The sequence below is a fragment of the Gekko japonicus genome, unplaced genomic scaffold (assembly GCF_001447785.1).
Source record: "Gekko japonicus isolate JY-2015 unplaced genomic scaffold, Gekko_japonicus_V1.1 scaffold111, whole genome shotgun sequence".
Taxonomy (NCBI): domain Eukaryota; kingdom Metazoa; phylum Chordata; class Lepidosauria; order Squamata; family Gekkonidae; genus Gekko; species Gekko japonicus.
In genome coordinates this window covers 1,593,150-1,617,959 of record NW_015171505.1, presented here as the reverse complement: position 1 = coordinate 1,617,959, position 24,810 = coordinate 1,593,150, and the positions used below count along the sequence as shown (strand labels likewise).

Genomic DNA, 24,810 nt, shown 5'->3' with positions numbered 1-24,810 from the left:
GCTAGGCTTATTTCAATCACTGATATTCCTTCTCTGTGCCATAATGTAAATGATACCAGATAGCAGATGAACAGCTAGTAAAAACTGCAGAAGCAGTTCATTTTCTATTGCTGTCCCAATTCATTGGCAGGCATTCATGCTGGCCAGCCATCTCTCAGTCCGAGCTGTGAGTTTTGACAAAGGTAGCCCAGAGTCAATGTTCCTAAACTAGCTCTGTTACATGCAATGATGAGAGCAAGGCTAAACAGCTCTAATTCCCAGGAAAGTGTTTTTAGGCTTGCAGCTTATGATGGGTTTCATTTAAATCAGTAGTTCTTCAGATTGTGCTCCAAGGAACCTGGGCTTTCCCCAGAGATTTATCAGGGATTACTTAATGAGAACATGAGTAATGGCAGACCATGGCTTGTTCTTCCCTACCAGTCCCCCCCCTCCCCCGTAACAAACAGCCTTATGGAGCTGTTGTGTCTGTCAGACTGAAGGCGGGGTTCTAGCGTAGAAGGATTCTTTGAGGGCAGAGGATAAAAATCATTGCCATGGCAATATTTGTCCAATGGACTTTAAAAGTGTAACAGAATTGTTAAATTACTTCACGCCAGCCAAACTAGCAGGATCTGGCCTTAGCATCTTGTTTAGGAGGGCTGTGCAGTCATTTCTGTCCTCACCTTGCCCTGCTGGAACTTTTCCCCAGGGTTCCCCTTGTTTGTGACCATGCTTCCAGACAAATATGTTGTCCGCAGTATCCAGTTTATGCCATGTTGCCTATTGCCCAGGAATAAGGCTCTTTCTTCCAGCAAGTATCCTGCTTGTACCAAAGTGCAGCTTCTGGTGTTGTGTGCAGATGGGTCTCTTCACCTGATGACCTCAAGGGCCAAGGAGTTCAGCACCAAGATACTGGTATACAAGTAAGGCATGTCTGAAGAAAGTGTTTTAAAGGGGTGGGGGTCCTCATGCAGGGGAACTCTGAAGTTCAGGCTCTGTGCTTGGATGAAAGCACAGATATAAATAATCATGCAAGGCTAGCAGTAATTTTGTGTTATGCTGTTGGTGACATGAAAGAAGAGCTGGTGAAACTGGTGTCTTTGCCTGAAAGAACACAAGGGATAGATATCTACAATGCTGTGATGGAAGCTTTTTTGTCACAAGACATAAGACCAGAAAAAATTATTTCAATTACTAGTGATGGGGCACCTTCTATGATGGGGGCAACATCTGGTTTCATACAGATCTTTGTTAAAGAAACAAAACATAAAGTCATTCAGTTCCATTGTATTATACATCAAGAAGCTCTTTGTGCCAGGGAAAGCAGCAAAAAAATTGATGATGTCCTCACAGATGTCACAAAAATGGTGAATAACATCATGGCTCGTGCTCTGAATTGTCGACAGTTTAAAGCACTTCTTGAGGAGGTTCAGGCACAGTATAATTGTTTACTTATGTACAATAATTCCAATCCCAAAGAAGGGCAATGCCAAGGAATCTTCAAGCTATCACACAGTTGCACTCATTTAACATGCTACCAAGGTCAAGATGCTACTCAAGATCCTGCAAGTTGTTGTCTATATGCAGCTGATTGGCTGGTTTTAATGGGGAGCAAATCTCTGAATTCCTCCTTGTTCTTTTCATTTTTTCTTTCCCATAATTGCCACTGTGGACTATTTCACTAAGGCTTCCAAGTCCTTTTTTAATCTTCTCCAGTTAATTATGATAGTTTGGGGTGTCTTCTAGCTCTTTGTGAACTGGGTTTTTCTACATGATTTTTTTTTCTGCCTTAGACACCCACACCGCACAACATATATTAAATGGTTTGTGCTGATTAAGTCTGAAAAGCAATTCCTCCGGACAATTAAATCACTCAACTTAAATACCAGACTTTTTCAAGTTTTGTTTCTGGCAGTTGAACAGACTAAAAGCAGCTGTTAAAATAAAATAAGCAGGAGCCTCTCCTACAAATTGTTACTCTGTGGCCATCTTAACCAGATGTCCTCAACACTGTGGCTTCCTTGATGGAGTTAACCCATCTCATGTTGGGTCTTCCTCTTTTCCTACTGCCTTCAGTTTTTCTCTTAGCACTGTAGTCTTTTCCAGTGAGTCTTACCTTCTCCATGCATGTGCAGCTCCAAAATGGGGCAAATAATTTTGTTTCCTGGAGCTGTTTTGGCTTGGGAAGATGGGTCAAGGGGCAAGCAGAGGTCCCTCCTCCCCCACAGGGTGGTCTCGAGCTCAGTACTTTAAAACACAGTTCCCAGAGTGGCTGTGTGGACTGGACACAAATAGTTCAAAACTGTAATGTGTAGTTTGGTCCTCAGAGTGCTGTCTCTCTCCTTTGTCTGTTCTGACACTGCAGATTGCCCTTCCCTTCACACATGCACACCCCAATCCCACACATCAGCTAGAGAGAGGGGGTCCCTGAACAATAAAAAATGAGGCCACAAGGAAAGGACAGGAAATGAGTTTTGATATAGGAATGAAATTCCCTCTCAGGCAATGTTACAAGCAATGTTGCAAATCTGGGTTTCTTTTATAGACCGGAGGATCCGAGGCAGGCCATCAGTGCCACAGCAACTGTTCCATCCTTAACCAACGCAGTGAGTGCTTCAGATTGTTTCCTTGGATATCTGGTATCTCTCCTCAATACTGTGAAAAGATGTCTTGGGTTGCAAGGAGTTATTCATTGGATGAAATCGAAACAGAGCAAGTCAAGTCATGTAGGCAGGACTCCCCATACTTGTGGGTAGCATGGATGCTCCTGAGAGGTCTAGCACCTGGAAACGTGGGGAAGTACAGATACATTAAATATGAGAATAGGAGCCAAAAGATGTTGTTAGAGTCTAAAAACATGCAATCTGGATGTTGTGGATCATGGTGTCTTGGTCAAATGCTGAGCTGAAGTGGCCAGTTTCAGAACTGTTACACTCTAGTTAGTAGAACCTTCATGTTCAGAGGCAGGGCTGGTGGCAACATACCCTAAGGCAGGGCAGCTGCCAGGGCCAGGCTTTCTGGTGGAGCACACTGCCACTGACACACACACACACACACACCTCCCCTGCTGCCTGTCTGTACCCATGCTCCCAACTGCCCAGAGTTATCGAGGAAGGGTGTATGGGTGGTGCATAGTCATCGAGGAAAGGTGTGTGGGTGGTGCATAGTTGTAGCACTCCCAGCTGCATACGCTGGGCAGTTCTGTCAGGGAGAAGTTGTGCAGGTGCTGCAGGCAACTGGACATGAGCCATGGGAGGGCTTGCAAGTGGGAAAAGAATGCACAGGCAGGTGAGGGGGATGCAAGTATGAGGGTGGAAAGGAGGCCATGGGCACTGTCTGTCCAGAGCTCTCCAAAACCTGGAACTGGCCCTGTTCAGAGGCAGTATAGCTCTGAATACTAGCAACTTGAGGGAAGGGGTAACTGTAGGAGGGAGGCTCTTTCCTTCATACACTACTTGTAGGCTTTTCCAGGGCATCTTGTTGGCTGATGCGACTAGATGGACATTTGGTCTGATCCAGCAGGGCTGCTCTTCCTCTCTTAAACCTCATCTTTATTCCAGTCTGGACTGCCCGCTATACATCTATGCCACCAGACCCAATCCTGATCCCACCAGAGACCTTGTAAGAACCATTTTTAGCAGGAAGGGCCCATAGGAGTTATAATCATTTGTTGCGGAGGTTGATGCATGAGTCTCCTTTTGCCGTTTCAGGTGCTGACTTGCTCCTGGGGTGGCACAGTCAGTCTGATGGACACTGCAACAGAAGCGACTGTGTGCTACTTCATCACCCCACCTCCTTACAGAGTAACAACGCCCTGGCATCCTGTTTTTGCCGTGGATACTGATGGCAGATATTTGTTTCTCCAAGGTTGGACATAATTCACTGAGCAAAAGGGAATAGGCAGAGTGGAAAAGAAACATCTTGAAACACCTCTCCAACTTCTCTGTCTGAGGATCGTTGTTTGTTCTTCCTCTCTCTTTCCACATCCAAAGATATTGCCAGATCTAATTGCCTGCGCCCTTTCTGTTCTGCTCTTTCTGTTGAAACCAGAACCATATGCTGCTCATTGTTGGTCTAGACTCTTGTAAACTCCTCCATGAAACCTCTCTAATTTTGGTTTGTGAGAACCAGGAATAACATGACCAACACTCAGGGGGGACCCCTCCATCATTCCTTCCCAGTGGCGTTCTGTTTCCTGTTTTTGCCCAGTTCCTTTTAGTGCATGGCACCTCCAAGAAGAAGAGAAGAGATTGAATTTATGCCCCCCCAGTACCCAAAGGAGAGCTGCTTTCATTCCCACTCCCTTCCCTGCCCCTCCCCACAACAGACACCCTGTGAGGTAGGTGGGGCTGAGAGAGCTCTTTCAAGAACTGCCCTTGAGAGAACAGCTCTGAAAGAACTTATGACTGACCCAAGGTTACACCAGCAGCTGCATGTGGAGAAGTGGGGAATCAAACCTGGTTCTCCCAGATTAGAGTCTGCGCTCCTAACCACTACACCAAAGTAAACCACTAATTGGCTAGCAGAGATTTTCCAGGAACAACACACTAAAAACCTGGCCTTACATGGAATCTCCACAGGGGCTTCTCCAGATTGCCACATTTGCTTATGGATAGAGGAGAGTTCCCTGTTTTGAGACCAATATTTTTCAAGACTGTCTCCTCCAGCACTATCCAAGGTGTTTTCCACATTGGAATGAGCTTGTGTGGTTTTCCCATTACTGCTGCAGCTGCCAATTCAGCACAACAGCAAAGGGGTTTCCACATGGCAGGTTTCCCTGTCGTATTCCTCCACTGTGGTCATCCCCTTACCTCCACACCATGAGCAGGCTTTTTATTTCCTTTTAAAATAAACAGCTGACATATCACTATGTTATACAATCTGTCAGATTCTGTGATTTCCCAGCTTTCATTTGCTGCATTTGTTTTAGTGCTGCTGCTGGTGGTGGTGGTAACAGCTGCCATGGGTGGGGGGGGGTGTGGAAGGGGAAATGGTGCTGATATCTAGGAAGATCTGGATTTTCCTGTACACATCCCAAAACATTACAGGAAAGCAGGATTTGGGGGAAACCATAGGGAAGCCTGGAAGGTGCATGGAAGCACCACAGTGCTGTAGGGAACAGAGGGAAAAGCCCTGTTTAGCAATGGCATTCAGGGTGAGGCAAACAAATGGTGTGTAATTGACTCAAATCCTAGTTATCTCTAAGTGGGGTATAGATATGATTTCTCTCTCTTTCCCCCAGGAGGGACAGTAGGAGCTTTGCAGGTGGCGATTTAGCTTGGGATAAACAGTGCAGGATGGGGGAAGGGTTGAATGTGTCCTCCCTAATCCAATTCAACCCCCCCCCCCCGGCTGATTTTCAATAAAGATTGAAGGGGGGCTATGGCTCAGTAGTACAGCATCTGCTTTGTGTGCAGAAAGTCCCAGGTTCGAATCCCAACATAGCTCAGTGATAGATCATCTGATTGGCATTGGTGAAGATTCTAGGCTCAATCCCTTGCATCTCCAGCTATAAGGATCAGGTGGTAAATGATGAGAAAGGCCTCTACCTGAGATCCTGGAGAGCTGCTGCCAGTCTAAGTAGGCAGTACTGCTGCCAGTCTAAGTAGGCAGTACTGACCTTAATGGACTAATGGTCTGGTTCTTGTGTTTTTGTGACATCTCCAGTTAAAGGCCTTTTCCTGAAACCCCAGAACACCAGTCAGAGTAGACAAGACTGACCTTGATGTATCAAAGGTCGGATTCAAGGTAAGAAAGCATCATGGTTTTTTGTTCTGCTTTCAGGGTATGAGCAATCTGGAAGCATGAAAGCGGAAACTGGAAGTAACCGAAGCACCATCTTTCTGTTTGACATCCCATCTCGTTCAGAGACTTCCTTGCAGGATGATGAGTATCCACCTGACTCTTTAGAGAACATGCCTTGGGACAGGCGATGTGATGTTTTCCTAAACAACAGGTAAACTTCTTGAACGAGAGGAGTTCCAGGGTTTGCAGTACCCTTCTGATCAGTGATAGAGAATATCATCTGGAAACATCTTGGGAGAGCGACCACACTGTCTCTAGAGCATCTGGTTGGCCACTGTGTGGAACAGAGACCAGATGGAGCATCTGGTTGGCCACTGTGTGGAACAGAGACCAGATGGACCAGTGGTCTGATCCAGCAGAGCTGCTCATGTTCACTGCTCTTACCTTGAGTAGATCTGCAGCAGCATCACAATCTTTCAGCATTAAAATAAATCCTTTCATTGCCACAGCACCAAGGACATAAGGAAAACATAGGGTCAGATTCACAAAAATTATAGAATCATCGAAACTGAGTTGGTAGGGGCCACTCAGACCACCTAGTCCAACCCCCTGCTCAGTGCAAGATCAGCCTAGAGCATCCCTGACAAGTGTTTGTCCAGCTGCTGCTTAAAGACTGCCAGTGAGGGGGAGCTCACCACCTCTCTAGGTAGCTGATTCCATTGTTTGTTTCCCCCCCACTTTATTTTTATTTTAAATTATAAACTAAACACAACATAAACATATTCCATTGTTACTTATACAGATAATCTTCCATTCCTTCACTTCCCATTCTAGTCATATAACATTTGGGCTCTCTTTCATTTTTGTAGCCATGCATACATTTTTGCCCAATATTTTCCAAATTCCTTTTCATTTTTATCATGCATATTAAATGTTAGTTTTTCCATTTCAGCCACTTCAAATATTTTACAAATAAAGTCCTCTTTTGTTGGTATCTTTTCAATTTTCCAGTATTTCTCGAATAAAATTGTTGCAGCAGTTAATAAATGCATGATTAAATATATTTCTGATTTTTTATAGATTTCAGGCAATAAACTTAATAAAAATATTTCTGGCTTAAATTGTACTCGTAATTCCATTATTTCTTCCACAACCCCATTTATTATATTCCAATACTTTTTTGCTTTCTTGCATACCCACCATGTATGATAACAAGTACCTATATTTTGTTTGCACTTCCAACAATTTTTAGATATGTTTTTATTAAATTTATTCAATCTGCCCGGGGTAATATGCCACCTATAGAACTTCTTTATTATGTTTTCTTTATAATTACTTGTTTTGACATATTTTGTATTCCTTGACCACACCTTAGCCCATTCTTCTAAAGTTATATTACATCCAATATTTTGTGCCCAGGCTATCATTGGTGGTTTCACCCATTCTTGCCTTTTATATTCAAGTAAAAAATTATATACTTTTCCAATCGTTATTTATCTTTCTTATTTATCCATATTTCATCTAAACCATAATATTTGTTGTAGAAGCCTATTTTTATCTTTTGTCCATCTTGAATTTAATTGTGCTCTCTCCCACCAAGTTAGATTAGTATTATGTTTTTTCATCTCCTCTTCCGTTATTAAATTCCCATTATTATCCAGTAAATCCAGATATCTCCATTTAGGATATTTTACATATAGTGTTGGCTTAACAAAGACTTCTGTTGGGGAAACACATTGAGGTATTTTCTCGTGTACTTTTGACTTCTTTCCAAATTGTGTATAAAGCCCCCCTTATCCAATGTTGCATACATTGGCTGGATGATGACACATTTTGATACCATAAATATTTATGCCATCCCATCATCAGGTCATGGCCTTCCAAAATAAGTAATCTGTTATTTTCTAAAATAATCCACTCCTTGATCCAGCTCATTACTGCCGCCTTATAATATAACTAGAAATAATGCCCGTTGCAGAAATAAATACAACGGGATCTAGAAAGAGGCTCTGGGAGAGTGCTCTGGCTTTGGGCAAACAGTGTCAGTTTCCTGTGGCGACCTCAGCAGGGTTTAATGACAGAGTCCACTGTTTTCTCCAGAGGGACTGATCTCTGCTACCTGAAGAGCATTTGTATGTTTGAGTTATCTGTAGCCCTCACCTGGAGAGTGGTAACCATTGTTACCCATTCTCCTCTATGAGGTATGTTATGCAACTGAAAATTCCAACTGCCTTGTGGGGGGGGGAGTTTGAGGTGTGGAATGGAGTGAAGTCCAATCAGCTTCCATATGCAAAAGACCAGGTTGTCGCAGCAGTTGTGGTGTGGGCGGGACCCGGGCTTTGCCTTCTGATTGGTGGCGATATATGCTGAGGAGCAGTGCCATCAGCCATACACTAAGGGAGTGCATTTTAGAATTAGAACTTTGGCACCCACTATTCAATTATATATAAGGAGAGATGTCCAATCTGGAAATATCAGACCCCCCTCTTTCTTTAATATCTTGCAGATATTTTAATTTTATCCTCGGCCTTTTTCCTTGCCATATCAATTTCCTAATCAGCTTATCTAAATCTCTAAAAGAAATTGGGTTCTTTATTACTGGAATAGTTTGAAAAAGAAATATTATACGTGGCAACACATTCATTTTGATCGTGGCAATTCTGCCTAATAAGGGGATTTGTAGGTCTTTTCATCTCTCTAGATCAGAATTTTACTATAGTTATCTTTTAAAAGCATGCTGCACCTTTTCGTAGCATATATACCTAAATATTTGACTTTCTAACAGATTTCGTAACCTGAGACTTCCTTGATGTAATCCGATACTTTGACATCACAATTTTTTGTTAGTGTTTTGCTTTTACTTCTGTTAATTTTAAGGCCGGCTACCTTATTATATTCCTGTAATGTATCTAATAAAAAGCCTATCGATGTTTGTGGTTCTTCCATGATATACACCATATCATCAGTGAATGCCAAAACTTTAAACTCCTCCCTCCTTATTCGTAATCCTTTGATTTGTTTATTCTCTCTAATCCTATCTAACAGCGATTCCAAAGCAAATATAAATAAAAGAGGGGATAGCGGACAACCCTGTCTCACCCCTTTACTAATTTCAATATTTTTGTTACTTCACCGGTTGTTAATATTTTGGCCTGTTGCTTATCATATATTGATTTAACCATCATTAGAAAAGTTTCTCCACATTCATATATTTTCAATTTTTCTAATAAAAATCCCCAATTAATGTTGTCGAATGCTTTCTCAGCGTCGATAAAGAGCATGGCCATACTCTTTTCTATATACAATTCATAATATTCTAACACATCTGATATTATTCTTACATTATCCTTTATCCGCCTCTTGGGTAGGAAGCCTGCTTGGTCTTTAAAAATTATGTCAGTCTTCTGGTGTGTTTGCTGCTCCTCCCAATTTGGTTTCATCTGCAAATTTAATGAGTAGCCCCTCCAAACCCTCATTCAGATCATTCATAAAAATATTGAAAAGTACCAGGCCCAGAACCAAGCCCTGTGGCACCCCACTGGACACCTCCCTCCATTCAGATGGAATGCTGTTGACAACTGCTCTTTGAGTGCGGTTCTTCAACCAGTTCCCTATCCACCTAACTGTCCTAGAGTCCAGTCCACAGTCCTCTAGTTTACTCATCAGAACATCATGGGGAACCTGTCAGAAGCTTTACTGAAATCCAGGTAAACAACATGAACAGCATTCCATCAATCCAGTAAGCTCATCACTTGATCCAAGAAAAAAATGAGGTTGGCCTGGCAGGACCTGTTGGGGACAAATCCATGCTGACTTCCCCGGATCACCAAGTTGTCCTTTAGATGCTCACAGATTGATCCTTATCATTATTACCTGTGTTACTCTGCACACCCTAGAAGTCCTAGGACCTGAGATCAACAAATGTTCTATCTCACGTGGTATTGTCTGCTTGACTGTCAGTGGCTCTCCAGCATTTCCAGTCAAGGTTTGACTAATCACAATCCTGGAAGAGAACTCATACTTGGAAACTTTTGCCTGCCAAACATGTTTTTTTTTTTTAATTATTTTCCAAAAACTACAAGAAATAGGAAGGGGAAAACTATAAACTATGGGAGAAAGTAAAGATAACTACTAAAACCCCAAGAGATGGTGGTCATATAATGCTTACATTAACATATCTTAGATTAAAAAGAAAGAGATAATTGGTTACATTAAAAGTGATCATTAACTCTGCTTAAATGTTTCAAGTCCAGATATTCTGATTTATTAAAGAACATTACAGATACATGATTTTATATTAGTAAAGGAAAAAACAAGCTTCAGAGAGATTTAGCATCTCATTTTTTGTTTCTTTTCCCCCTCAAACGATATCCTTGCTTGGGGGCTGCCGCCCCATGTTCTGAGTCTTCTCCAGTGAGTGTTTCATCATCACTTCCCTTATCACTCTCCTCGTCATCTTCCCCTGATGGTCCACATTGCTGCCGCAAGAACTCCCTGGCTTTCATAACAGTCAATTTTTCCCTTTTGTCTTTAAATTTGAAAAGCATGCCTTCAGGTATAATCCATTTGTAGGGGATGCTATTCTTTTGTAAAAACAAAGCCAAGTCTCTGTATTTTTTCCTTTTCTTCCTTATTTCAAATGGAATATCTTTCAAAACTCTTATCTGCTTGCCGTCAATTTTAAAGGTAGTTCCATTTATTCCCTTTAATATCTGATCCCTCACTTGTCTTCTGGAGAATCTAACCACCACCTCACCGGGCAGATTATTTTTCTTTATGTACTCTGAATATGACCTATAGATCACATCCATCTCGAAAATCTGCTTTTAAATCTGCAACCAGTCCCAAAGCATCAATCATGATCTGTTTGAGATTTTCCCCTTTAGACTCAGGAACTCCCTGGAATCTCAGAATAAAACTTGCCTTTTCCATTTGGAGCTGTAAAAGCTGGGCTTCATCCGTGTTTCTCTTTTTTTCCATCTCCTGCATTTGTTTTTTAAGCTTTTTGGTGTTGGCATCCACTTCTTTGAGATTCTCAGCTGTTTGCTGTTTTTTTAATATTCTAACTTAGTTGGTGTTTCTGTGCAGCAAAATTTTTGTTTGCTTCAGCAGGGGTCGCAAAGCATCTGTAAGCATCTTAGAGAAGTCTATGGTTACATCCGGTCACATGACCGCACTCGCTGGGCTGGCACTTCCTGAAGAAGGCTTAGTTTTCAGATGCTTGTCTTTCTCAGTCTTCTTCAGCAACATCTTTGAGAATGTTTACCTTTAGAGTAGAGTTGCCAAAAGTCTTTAAAGCCTGCAAATTGCCTAGAAGTCTCTTGTAAGTTTCTTCATATAGTCTCTTTTCGCTTTTAATTCCGCCCCCCCTTCATATTTTAAGTCCATTTTTATTTTCATGGGGGGGTTCCTGTCTCCCCTCGCTTCCTTTAAGGGGGACTTTCAGCCAGTTCTCTGGTGTTCACTTCAACCAAACTCACTCTTAATGTAGATCATGTAGATCTCGCCGTCAATCATGTACAACGCCCGTCCTCCACACACTTGCCCCGGTGTGCGTCTCTGAATCCAATACTAGAACACAGCAGCGAGACCGTCAGGGCATCAGAGCGCCTCAATCCACCAGCAGCGTGCCGGGGGAGAGACAATCCTCAGCGCCCCATTGCCTGCCAAACATGTTGTATAGTCTGTGAAAAGGATACCGGAAGGATCGCCTCCTCTTGCTTGAATCTTCCTAGGAACTACGATCGTCTTCTTTCAGGGGGAAAGTATTTTCTGTGGCGGTGCCTCAGTGGTGGGACCTGCATGCTGCCATGCTAACAACAGAAACCGAAGTACTTTTTGTTCTACAAGAACTGACATTGTGGAATTCACTGTGGACATGGTGATAGCTGAGCTGGCTTTAGAAGGGGAGATTCATGGAGGACAGGTCTATCAGGGACTACCAGCTATAGTGACTAAAGGGTGGCAACATCAGGGGAAGGCTTCAGACTCTGTGCCCTGTGTGTTGGCCTTCCATGGCCACCAGTTGGCCACTGTGAGACAATATGCTGAACTAGATGGATTGCTGGTCTGATCCAGCAGTGTACATCTTGTGTCCAGATTCCTGCAGATTAGTACCTGTTTTTTCCTTATGTCCTCTGTGCTGTTCCAGGTAACAATGATGCCAAACTTCATCTAACAACATAATACAATAAATGGACTTGTTGTTTCTGACTTAGTCAGGAAGAGGGTGGTGATTTCTCCATATGATGCGCTTCCACCCCCAATTACAGGGAAGATTATGCTTTTAATATTGCGTTTACGTGGCTGCTTGTTCTGGGTAGGTGCAAATCTTTTTCGTGGTCTCTGTGCAGACTCACACTTGGGTTTAAGCCTGCAGACAAACCCAACCTCAGGGAATATCAGAGCTAGCCTCTAACATTTTTGGCGTTCTTTTTGCCTCGCTGTGGGGAGCAGGCATCAATTGCACATGGCTATAGCTGAGGAGAAAACGCCCTCCCACTTCATTCTTCTTTGACTGCTGCATCGTCCACACCTTGTTGCATTCTCTCCTCCTTAGCTTTCTCCAACATTCATCTTTAACTGCCTCTTCATCTCTTTTTGGTGTAGTGGTTTGTGTAGTGGTTAAGTGCACAGACTCTAATCTGGGAGAACCGGGTTTGATTCCCCACTCTTCCACAATAACCAATAACCGCCCTTTTCAACTGTTTTCCCCCCTTCCCTCCAGTTCAAAAGTGAAGATTCCAAAACCATTGTCACACACACTCTCTCTGTGCCTCTCTGGTCATGTGACCACTCAGCTGCAGGCTACCTTCCAAGCAGCTGCCTATGCTTGTAAAATTACTCTGAAATTAAGCTTTCCATTACAACTCAGGACTTCAGATCTCCTTCCTCATACAGAAGACACCAAGGAGCTACCCGCAGTGGCTACTCTTCAGACTTCTCGATGTTGGTCCCAGTCTCGGTACTGCTCACAACAAGCTGACCATTCAAGGATCCTCCATCACTCCCATGGAAGGTCTCGTGCTAGGTCCCACTTGCCACATCATTGGGACTGATCTCTCTCCTGTTGATCATCATGCTACGGCTCTTGACCGAGTCACTCTGTGCAACTGTTGGGCTCAGGACAGTCTCACCATCACTCTGATCTCCCAGTGGACCCTGTGGTACGTGCTTGCTGTGACACTTCAACACCAGTGGTGACTTTGGGATTGAAGCCTGCTCTTTCCTGCTCCACCTGGCAAGTTATCGACCTGATCCTTCTGACAACGAATCCCCCCATACTGATGGGGGCTACTCAAGCTTCTTCCTCCGAGCCATTTAATGTCGGTACTGATGACTCAGTCAGGGACGACCCTATCTATATGTCCCCTGGATCAGAAGTTGCTCACCAGGGTCAGCGCTCTTACCATCTGGTGGTTTAGAGTCTTATCTGGAGCTCATTCTTCATATGGCACAAGCTCTACAAGTTCACCTAAGGTCGCAGATGTTGTGCCTAAGGTGGTGCAATCAGACATACCCCAGCAGCTGTCCTACCCATACTGCCCATGCACCTGGAGGGCCTCAAAGAGGTGTGGAACAAACCAGCATCCAGCACCCCTACATCAGAATGTTATCTGGGGCAAGTGATGCTCTGTCTTCTTGGTGCTTGGGGGGGGGGTCAACAGTGGGAGGGCTTCTAATGTCCTGGCCCCACTGGTGGACCTCCTGATGGCGCCTGGTATTTTTCGCCACTGTGTGACAGAGTGTTAGACTGGATGGGCCTTTGGCCTGATCCAACATTGGTGTCTCTTATGTTCTTATGAAGCCTTGCACAGAGTGCAGCAATCGGGCTCAATTTTTTGTTTTCCTATCCTCCAAACTCAGTAATTGTGAACTCTTCCTCCAAATCCAAGCAAGTTTGGCGCACCATTCCCCCTGATTGAGAAGGGAGGAAAATAGATATGTTAGCTAGGAAGCTGTGTTCTCTGACAACCATCATGTCCAAGATGTCCAAGATGCACAACTATAAAGCCAACAGTCGTGATAGTCTGACTCACAAATCAGTCATTACAACTTATAAGGAATGCTATTTATTTATTACAATCTGAAGCACTACAACATGATAAACAAATCATAAGAAAATCCTTGAACCAACGTTGTCTCCGGATTATATAACAACGTTTCAAAAAATGGATCTTCTTCAGGAGATATTATAATGGCGCAAAGGCTCTCTGTGTCATAAGAGCTAGACAACAAGTCTTAAGAAATACTAAATTCAGATAGGACGCTGATCTCAGTTAACATTCAGGCTCAAAATATGCTGCTATGTTTCTAATGGATCCCGGGAGACGGCGTTGATTATGTACCTTGGTTCAAGGATTTTCTTATGATTTATTTATCATGTTGTAGTGCTTCAGATTGTAATACATAGATAGCATTCCTTATAAGTCTTAATGACTGTTTGATTTGTGGGTCAGACTATCATGACTGTTGGCTTTATACTTGTTTACTGATTGGGTCGTGTTTGTCCAGATTTCTCTTGCAAGATGCACAACTACCACTCCTACTACCACTACCACTCCTACCAGCTCACAGCTTCCACCTGGCCAAACAGTTTGTATCTTTGATCCAGGACCTACCATTGCCCTCCCAACACTGTCACCTGCTTGTCCAAAACCCTGGCTACAGCCATTGCCTTCCATCGTCATGCTTGGCTTAGGTCCATCTCACTCCAACTTGACATCAAGGTCAAAATGGAAGATCTGCCTTTCAACAGGGAGGGTCTGTTTTATGTATTCGCCAATGAAATCTTGACCATTGTGGATGACAACTGGAAACATGCCAGAAGCCTGGGGGTCACCCAACTATCTGCCCAGTGCCAATTTAAGTCCAAACAATGGAAGTCTACTTATCCCAAGCACCAATGATCTCCACATGCAACTGATAGCTGGAGGAAGAAGTCAGATCCTCCTAAATAGTTGTACCAGCCCAAGTTTAAACCACAATACAGCAAAAAGCCCACCCAATAATCCAAGCAGCCTGTTTGACTCAATCTGTCACTGCAAATCACCCTATGTGTCAGCACCAGATTGCACCCCTACCCGCCAACTTGAGTCACAGTCACCTAAGATGCCTGGGTCCTGACCATCATTCAAGTGGGTTATGCCATCGAGTTCACATCCCATCCCCAAACTCCGCATTTTGTGGCCATACCTCCATCCCACTTGGTCCTAGACAAAGTGCAAGTGTCAAACACTTGCAGCAGTCAGTTCCCAACAGCTTTCATTCAAAGAAGTTTATTGAGACATTAAGAGTATGCAGATATCTTAACCATTTTGTGTTAGAACTGAAGAAAGGGGTGTGCAGCAAGCAGATACACATTATTCAAGGAGGCCCCCTGATGGCCCCTGGGCCAATCAGGGATCAAGTAGAAGCCCGTCAAAGTAACGGGCTACTTCTCCCAAGATAAAGACTACACCAGGCACTGAAGGTCATACAGAGATAATAGAAACATCGAAGACACAGCAGAAATGAAACTAAACATTCCAGAGTCACCCCCACTCCCATAGCAGCCAGGGCTTGAGAAAGGCCTAGCTGACAGCGAGCTTTGCTCGCCAAAGGGGCTATCAAAGAGGTACCCCAGGCCCTACGTCGCCAAGGATTCTACTCAAGACACTTCATCATCCCGAAGCAGGACAAGGGCAAATGCCACATTATGGACCTAAGAGGCCTCAATCACACACACAAAATTTTGCATGATCACACTGCAGACCATCCTCCCTTTGCTCCACTGATCTCCAGGATACCTACTTTCACATCAATATCAGACCCCGGCATTGTTATTACATCTGCTTCATGGTGGGACCCCACCATTATCAATACCAGGTGCTCCCATTCAGGTTGTTGACTGCCCCGAGGGTCTTTACCAAGTGCATGGCAGTAGTGGCAGCAGCCTTGAGACATCAAGGAATAACCCATACATACATGATTGGCTCCTGGTGTCACACTGTCCTCAGCAACTGAAGACCAACATTTCAACCACTCTCTGTTTCCTGGCCAGTCTAGTGCTCTGTGTCAATCTAGCCAAGTCCTCCCTACAGCCCATGCAGGTGCTTCAATTCATTGGGGCTCAGCTTCATGTTGTTGACCAACAATCAAAATCAATCAAAACAAATCAGCCAGTATCATAATGCCCCTCTATAAATCAATGGTACGTCCTCATTTGGAGTACTGCGTACAGTTCTGGTCACCACACCTCAAAAAGGATATTATAGCATTGGGAAAAGTGCAGAAAAGGGCAACTAGAATGATAAAAGGGTTGGAACACTTTCCCTATGAAGAAAGGTTAAAGCGCTTGGGGCTCTTTAGCTTGGAGAAACGACGGCTATGGGGTGACATGATCGAGGTTTATAAGATTATGCATGGGATAGAGCAGGTCGAGAAAGATGTACTTTTCTCCCTTTCTCACAATACAAGAACTCGTGGGCACTCAATGAAATTGCTGAGCGGTCGGGTTAGAACAGATGAAGTACTTCTTCACCCAAAGAGTGATAAACACATGGAATTCACTGCCACAGTAGGTGGTGGTGGCTACAAGTATGGACAGCTTCAAGAGGGAATTAGATAAGCATATGGAGCAGAGGGCCATCAGTGGCTATTAGCCACAAGGTATAGATAGGGACTCACAGGCTGGGGCAGGGGATGCACTGTATTCTTGGTGCTTGGGGGGGGGCCACAGTGGGAGGGCTCCTAGTGTCCTGGCCCCACTGCTGGACCTCCTTATGGCACCTGGTATTTCTGGCCACTGTGTGATACAGAGTGTTGGACTGGATGGGCCATTGGCCTGATCCAACATTGGCTTCTCTTATGTTCTTATGTTTTTAAGCCTATCTCCCTGTGGACAGAGCTTCCACTATGCAATTCATGGCCCAGACCTTCATGATGACACCCTGTCAGCGGGAGAAAACAATTCAGTGCCCCTTAGGCCTCATGGCCTTGACTACGTTCATCATCCCATTCGTGAGGCTACACAAAACTACTTCAGTTGTGGTTCCTCCACCATTTCATGCCCCATCGTCAGCCACAGTCAGCTATGCTGCTCATTCCCCAGTATGTCCTGCCTTCGCATGCCATTTCACCAACCACTTCCGGAGGTTGTCTTACCCATGAATGCCTCGCTTTGGGGTTGAGGAGCCCATTGCGAGGCTCCCTACACAAGGCCTAGTCTGCTGCAGAACAAAACCTGCTCATCAATTGCCTCGAGATGTTGGCAGTACACCAGGTGCTTCCCATCGTCTCTAACTGGCTGCTCTGTACAAGTTGCCACCAACAACATGGCAACTATATACAAGCAAGGGGGCACTGCCTCGACCAAATTATGCTGATGAGCCCTGTGATGTTGGTGCAAGGAACACAACATCCTCCCAGCTGCCGTTCATGTGCCAGGGGGCAAGAATACTTGTATAAACTTCCTCAGCAGGACCATGTCAAATGAGAACAAATGATCCCTCAATTGGAAATACCTAACCCCTGTTTTCAGAGCCTTTGGCTACCCACAGATAAATGTGTTTGCCACCAGAGAAAACACCGACTGCAGTATTTTCTACAGCAGGGGACCAGCGATCAAGGGATCATCTGGAGATGCTTTTTTGCATCAATGGAAGGAGAAGCTATTTTACCTGTTTCCCCCATATCAGTTAATACTACACACCAACCCGAAAACCATCCACAATCAAACCTTGTGCATCCTAGTCATGCCCTGGTGGCCCAGACAACTGTAGTTCCCACATATGCTATGATTGTCCCGGAACACGTATTTTCAATTTCCTTGGGTCCCTGATCTTTTCACACAGCAACAGGGCAGGGTTCTGCACCACAATCCCAGTGTCCTTCAACTGTCAGTGTGGAGAATATCTCCCTGATTTTTTCTCCACAGGTGCAACACGTCTTGCTCAATGCCAGGAAATCAGCTACTCATTGCACTTGTGGGACCAAGTGGAAGTGTTTTTCTCTTTATGCATCTACTTGGCAGTTGGACCCCAGGACAGTTCCTTACACCATCTTCCACAGGGACAAAGTCGTGCTACATCCTGATCCATCCTTCCTACCAAAGGAAGTTCCAGCTCTCGCAGTCCACTATACTGCCTACCTTTTTTCCCGATCCAGCAGGCATTACACACCCTCAGCGTTTGTAGAGCCCTATCCTTCTAACTTACTAGGACTAAACCTTTCCATAAGGACCCCCATCTTTTTGTCGCCTATGGCAAGCCCAAGAAAGGGCACAGAATATCATCTCAGAGGCTGGCAAAGTGGGTTACGTCCACCATTTCCCAGTGCTATGAATGGTAAAAGACAACTGGTACCTGCTCAGCTCCAAGCCCACTCTATGGGAGCTGTGTCTACTTCTGTGACTTTCCAGGGAGGCGTGTCTCTGGATGAAGTCTGTAATGCAGCTACATGGTTCTCTCCATTGACTTTTGTGACGCATTATGTCCTCGACGAGGAGCTGCGGTGGCTCAAGTGGTTAAGACGCTGAACTGCAGGCTGTGGAAGGTCAGTAGTTCAGCAGTTCAAGACCCGGGTGCCGCAAGATGGGGTGAGCTCCTGTCTCTAGTTCCAGCTCCTGCCAACCTAGCAGTTCGAAAGCAAGAAATTGCAAGTAGATAAATAGGTACCACTTCGGTGGGAAGGTAACAGCGTTCCGTGCGCATTGGTGTTTAGTCATGCCGGCCACATGACCACGGAAATGTCTTCGGACAGCGCTGGCTCTTCGGCTTTGAAACGGGGATGAGCACCGCAACCCTAGAGTCGGATTCGACTGGCTTTCGAGCAAGGGAACCTTTACCTTTTTATGTCCTCGACACCACAGCATGTCGGGATGCATTCTTTGGCCAGACGGTTTTGACATCCATATTCCATTGATCCACCATGTCAACATGGTCCTCAAGTAGGCCTAAAACATGTAAAGGGATCTTGGTTTATCTGCTGTGTCCTGGCTGCCAGCACCCTCCATCCTGATACACTAAGCTTGCTAATCACCCAAGTGTGGGACTGCACAGAGACCATGAAGAAGATAAACAAGTTACTTACCTGTAACAGATGATCTTCAAGTGGTCATTTGTGCAGTCACAAATGCTCGCCCATCCTTCCCCACTGCTGACATCTCTCGATCACATACTTTAAATTGATGGGACTTACTGGGGGCAGTCAGAAGGAACTCAGTTCCAGGCATGCGCAGTCGATGCCTGCTCCCTAGCTTAGAGCATGGGGGAAAGCATGCTAAAAATGTTAGAGGCTAGCACTGATATTCTCTGAGGTTGGTGTGTAAGTGCACAGTGTGTAACTGCACAAATGACCACTCAAAAAGATCATCAGTTACAGGTAAGCAACCTGTGTTTCCTCTAATTGGTCACTAGATGGCACTGGGACATGGGCTTTACAGCTTTGAAGGATTGCCATATCCATTATTTCTTGTTGTTATACAAAATACTGTTCTGTTTATGTAGTCAAAATGTACCATTAAATCACCACCCCGAACAAATATTAAAAAGAGGAAATGCAAATAATTCACCCTTCCCCTTTGATCCTAAGAAGATGGGAAGCAGAGAAACAGCAGGCAGTGTCTTGGTGTTTAACCTGTTCCCTGGAAATTGTTTTTCTTTTACATCAAATCGCACACATGCCTTGCAGCAGTTTTTGTCCCCAAAGGTTTGTGTGTGGGTGTGTCCTTGCAAACATATATTAAGCATCCTCCAGGAGAAGGAGAGTGGCTTGGGGGCAGCTTTGGAGCAGGCAGGGCAAGGGTCCTTTGTGAAACATGATGCTAGACTAGACAGGCCCCTGGTTTGATCCAGCATGTCACCCCTGATGTAAAATACTCCTGTCCCTGCTTTTGAGATTCACATGACCTCCTGCTGCTCAGGTGGTAAAGGACTATTGGGAAAAAGTAATATGCATTTGTAAGTAATGGCTGTTTCAGTCTCATATCTACCTCACCCAGTATTGTCTAATTGACTGACAGTGGCTCTCCAGCGTCTCTGGTCAAGGTCTCTCTGTCCTCCCATTTTTAGTAGTCATTGACTTTTTATTTTAATTATTTATTTATAAGATTGCTGCCTTTCAGTCTAATCAGTGCCCTTGGCAGTTAATGACTAAACACATAGTGTAAAAACACATTGTGTTGCTGCTGCATTTTTACCATTGGTTGGGTTTTGCTCTTGCTGCCACTTTTACTGATGTGCTGCTGAACTGCATGTTTGGAAACTGCCCTGAAGCCAAAAGGGGGGTATAAGTATTTTAAATAACTTCACACTGTGCATGCTAAGTCTACTTTCAAACAGGCAGACTTCAGCTGAGGAACAACCAGGCTGAAGGCCAACGCAGTTTCGATGTACATAGACACATGAAGCTGCCTTTATACCCGTTAAGTCTACTTTCAAACAGGCAGACCTTCAGCTAAGGAACAACCAGGCTGAAGGCCAACACAGTTTCAATGCTCATAGACACATGAAGCTGCCTTTATACCCTTGGTCCATCAAAGTCAAACTTGTCTACTCAGAATCTCAGGTAGATGTCTTGCACATCACTTTCTCCCTGATCCTTTTAACTGGAGATGCCAGGAATTGAATCTGGGACCTTCAGGAATGGCAAGCAGATGCTCTATCTCTGAGACATGGCCTCTCCCAGTTGACAAATGAAGAGCTGTTTATGCAAACCTTTCTTGGAAAGTTACCCACACACTCCCAAGGACAACAGCTGAGGAAGGTCTGCCCAGTTCTCTCTATCTGGTCCTGACATTGCAGATCTCTTGGAAGTACTTTATAAATGCAGAGCAGTATTAAGCACTGAGTCATGGAGCCCAGTATCGAGTAGAATCATAGAATCACAGAGTTGGAAGGGGCCCTACAGGTCATCTAGTCCAACCCCAGCTTAATGCAGGATCAGCCTACAGTATCCCTGACAAGTGTTTGTCCAGATGCTGCTTAAAGACTGCCAGTGAGAGGGAGCTCACCACCTCTCTAGGCAACTGATTCCACTGTTGCACAACTCTGACTATAAAAAAGTTTTTCCTAATATCCAGCCGGTACCTTCCCACCTTTAATTTAAACTCATGATTGCAAGTCTTCTCCTCTGCTGCCAACAGGAACAGCTTCCTGCCCTCCTCTAAGTGACAGCCCTTCAAATTCATAAAGAGAGCAATCATGTCCCCCCTCAACCTCCTCTTCTGTCTCACACACACAACCAACACAATCCTACAAGTTCCACTGAATTCAATGAGGCTTGATGTTTGCTGAGCATGCATAAATTATTTTTATGATGATGATGGTTGGATCAGTAAAAGACCCATGAATCTGAGGTTTCTGTTTTTGTTTGCCAGAAGCTCAGGGAGCAGGAATCACCATCTTTGTCTCTTTGCCAGCATGCAGCAGCCATCAGCAATTAGCCAGCAGATGCCTGAGTGTTGGAGCCAGCTGCAGATGTACGTGGCCACCTTGCAAGGGGAGGCCCAGGAGAAGTGACGGTGCCGTGGGAGAAGCTTCGGTGAGATTTTCATTCCCAGAGGGAGTGGTTGGGGTGCAGTTCCTTTGCAGCCATCGGTTCTTTCCCCATCCCTCATAGGTGGGTGGCCCAGACTAGCCTGATCTCATCGTATCTCGGAAGCAAAAGAGCATCAGCCCTGGTTAGTACTTGGATAGGAGACCACCAAGGAATACCAGGGTTGCTATGCAGAGGCAGGCAATGGCAAACCACATCTGTTCGTAACATCTTGCTGTCCAATCAGTTTGCTCATTTTTCCTGTTCTGTTTTCTTGGCTAGGCAGGGTTGAAGATGTGGAACACTAACTGGAACAGCAGAGCCAAAGGACTCATCAGTGAGTCCACTCTGTGCATCAAACTGATCTTCTTCGTGGTTTCTGTGCGGTCCCAAACATGGGTACCAGCGCCTGCGCATGAACCTGACCTCAGAGAACTACAAGAGCTAGCCTCTGGCATTTGGCGCACTTTTCTCCCATGCTCTGAGGAGCAGGCATCGACTGCATATGCCTGGAGTCAGAAGGAAGCGCCCTCCCACTCAGTTTCTTCCTGACCACCATGCTGTATAGACCTACCTTGCTGCATTCCTCTTCTGAGCTACCTCAGCTGTCCTTCGACACTTTGAGTTTTCTTTTTCCTCCGTTATCTTCATCTCCATTCCTTCACATCTTATGTGCTTCTTAAAAAAAAGGACCCTCCATGAGTTTGTGTGTCAACATCGATGGATCAACCTCAGTCTGTGCCAATCGATCGACACCGATCAATACTGACAGATAAACCTCCATCATCAGAGGCTTCGGTTTCCACACCATCGGTGGCTTCAACATCCACCGTGAAAGTTACGCCACCTGAGAGTCGCTCAGTGTCCTCTACACCGATGGTGAAGAAGAAGAAGAAGGACAAGAGCCACACTAAGGTCAAACATAAACACCTTAAGACTGTCTCCAAGAATTCTGTCCCCGGCACCGCTGTTCCGGTTGCGACTCTGGCAACAACTGCTGCTCGCTCAGTGTCACCAGACCCTAACAAGGTGTCTGCCACCTCTCCTTTCCTGCTCCTCGCATTGCCCATCCAACAACCTCCAGTATCGATGGCAGCATCGATACCGATGGATGTTCACTTCACTGACTCCGAAGTAGAAGAGGTTCCAGCCTCTGGCCACCTACTGGATCCTCCTAGCTCTCATTCCTCAGCACACTGTCAGTCTCAATCACTGGTCAGGGTCGAGGATCGGCGTTGACAGAAGCAAAAATGAAGACTTCATTGTTCCTCCTCCTGTGACAGCAGCTTGCCACCGAGAGCTCGTGGTCGATCACTGCGGGCCACTGTGATTCCCCTTTCGGTACCTCAACCTCCAGTGATGGTACCTTGGGATCACAGACAGCTCCAATACCTTTACAGCACATTTCCTCTGGCCTCCACTTTTCCTTGGCTGACCCCAAATCATCACCCAGAGCTGGACCAGCAATTGGTGAGATCACACCGGGCCCATTCCCCAGTGAAGGAGAAGCGATTCTCTTGGCAATTCTGCTTCGTTTCCACATCTCCCATCCAATGTTCCCTCTAAGCTGTGGAGTCGTGTGAGCAAAAATTCTACTACAGACAGCTCCAATACCTTTACAGCACATTTCCTCTGGCCTCCACTTTTCCTTGGCTGACCCCAAATCATCACCCAGAGCTGGACCAGCAATTGGTGTGATCACACCGGGCTCATTCCCCAGTGAAGGAGAAGCGATTCTCTTGGCAATTCTGCTTCGTTTCCACATCTCCCATCCTTTTCTTCAACTTCTTGCTTGTGGTGTCTATCTCTTTAATTTTCTCGTTTGCCTGCTCCACTTTTTTCTCTGTTTCGTTCAGATGAAGCTGCTGTGCTACAAAGTTTTTATTCATCACGGTCAGTTGCTGGTTAATACCATCGAGTTGTTCCATCACCTGCTTGAGCATATCCACCAGGAGTTTGAGGACATCTGCTCCCTCTTCTGGTTTCGGACTCTGACTGCCTGGCTTCGTTTTAAACTTTCTCTGGTGGGCCGCCATCTTTCCCGTTTTGTTTACAGTTTCTGCTGCTTCCACGCAACTCGGAAAACTCGCCAAACACTTCGCAATTCAGATAAGTCTCTCAACCCACTTTTGGTTTACTTCCTTCCCTCTCCCCCTTCGTGTCCGTTAGCCACTCATTCGCATAAGAGGCATCCCTCTTTGCAATCTCTTTTTTCAACAGCAGGGGGGGTCGTTTTTCAAACTACTCCGTTTTATTCAGAACTCACGTTCATTGTCGGTCAGTTTCTCTGACCGCGCTCGATTTTATGCCATTCCGCTCGATCTCTGGCGCTTGTCCCGGTCAATCCAGCTTGTGCCCGAAGGCCACTCAGCGACTGGATAGTCGGGGCGGAGGGGAACCTCAATTCTCCGGCATTGCGCCGTCGAAGAGGCTACCCCTCAAAAGCCCCCTGGCCTGGAGCCAATCGCAAAGGCTCCATGGGGGTGTCACTTGAGGTGGCACCCCACCAGGCCGCTGGTGTGTGATTCGCCCTCCTCCGTTATGGGGAGAGCGTCCACCATCGCTGTTCCGTCGACTGGAAGAATGAATTATATATTCTGATGATAGTTTTATGGTTTTATTATTTTTAAATCTGTACATCACCTAAAATGCCACAGTCGTGGGGATTAAGCAATTTAAAAATGCAAATAAACAAATAAATAAACCCCGGAGATCAGGTTCCTTCAAGTGTTCCTACTCTCCACACCAAGTTGATTTTTGGAAGCGTAAAGCACCTGCCACCAAACAGCCTTATCAAAACAGCAACCCAAGCCACAGTCTTCTAAGGAGTCTACTCCTCAAACCAAGCAGTCTCTTTGACTAAGTCATTCTTCCCAACCCTCCCCCTCATCCGACTGTCACCCCACCCCTGGGCACCAGGTTCTATCTTTTTTTTCCAACCTGGGAATCTATCGGCACGGACTCCTGGGTCCTCACTATTATCCAGGTGGGGTACGCCATTGAGTTACTTTTGACCCCAAAGGCCCCTCGTTTTGTGGCAACACCTCCATTCCACTTCCTGCACAACATGGTTCAAACCCTTCTTGCAAAAGGGGGCTATAGAAATTGTCCCTCAGGCCAAACATTGCCTGGGGTTCTACTCTCATTATTTCATTGTGCTGAAGCGAGATGGGGCAGGCACCCCATCATGACCTTGTGGCAATTCAACCGCTACATCCCTTGCAGGAAATTCCAGATGATCACCCTGCAAGCCATTCTTCCTCTGATTCCCGAGGATTCCTGGTTGGCGTCTCTGCATCTCCAGGATGCCTATTTCCGCATCATCATTCAGCCACAACAACAACACTTCCTGAGGTTCACAGTGAGCTCCAATCACTACCAATATCGGGTACTCCCCTTCGGTCTCTCCACAGCACCGAGAATGTTTACAAAGTGCATGGTGGTAGTTGCTGCAGTTTTCAGATAATGGGAACATCATTTTCCCCTACACTGACAATTGGCAGCTCGTCTCCCAAATCCTGCAACAACTTCATCAGGACATGTCTATCACTCTCCAACTCTTGACCCACC

The 24,810-nt window shown here is 45.2% G+C and overlaps 1 protein-coding gene across 1 annotated transcript in view; it reads left to right on the top strand.

The window, feature by feature from the left end:
- Positions 1-24,810, top strand: part of WDR93 (WD repeat domain 93) — an 88,697-nt gene that overhangs the window by 51,554 nt on the left and 12,333 nt on the right. The window contains exons 12-16 of the mRNA XM_015419243.1: positions 689-902; positions 2,525-2,585; positions 3,690-3,846; positions 5,764-5,935; positions 21,125-21,246. Of these exons, the coding sequence (XP_015274729.1) occupies positions 689-902; positions 2,525-2,585; positions 3,690-3,846; positions 5,764-5,935; positions 21,125-21,224 (704 nt within the window). The 3' untranslated portion in view covers positions 21,225-21,246. The remainder of the gene's footprint in view (positions 1-688; positions 903-2,524; positions 2,586-3,689; positions 3,847-5,763; positions 5,936-21,124; positions 21,247-24,810) is intronic.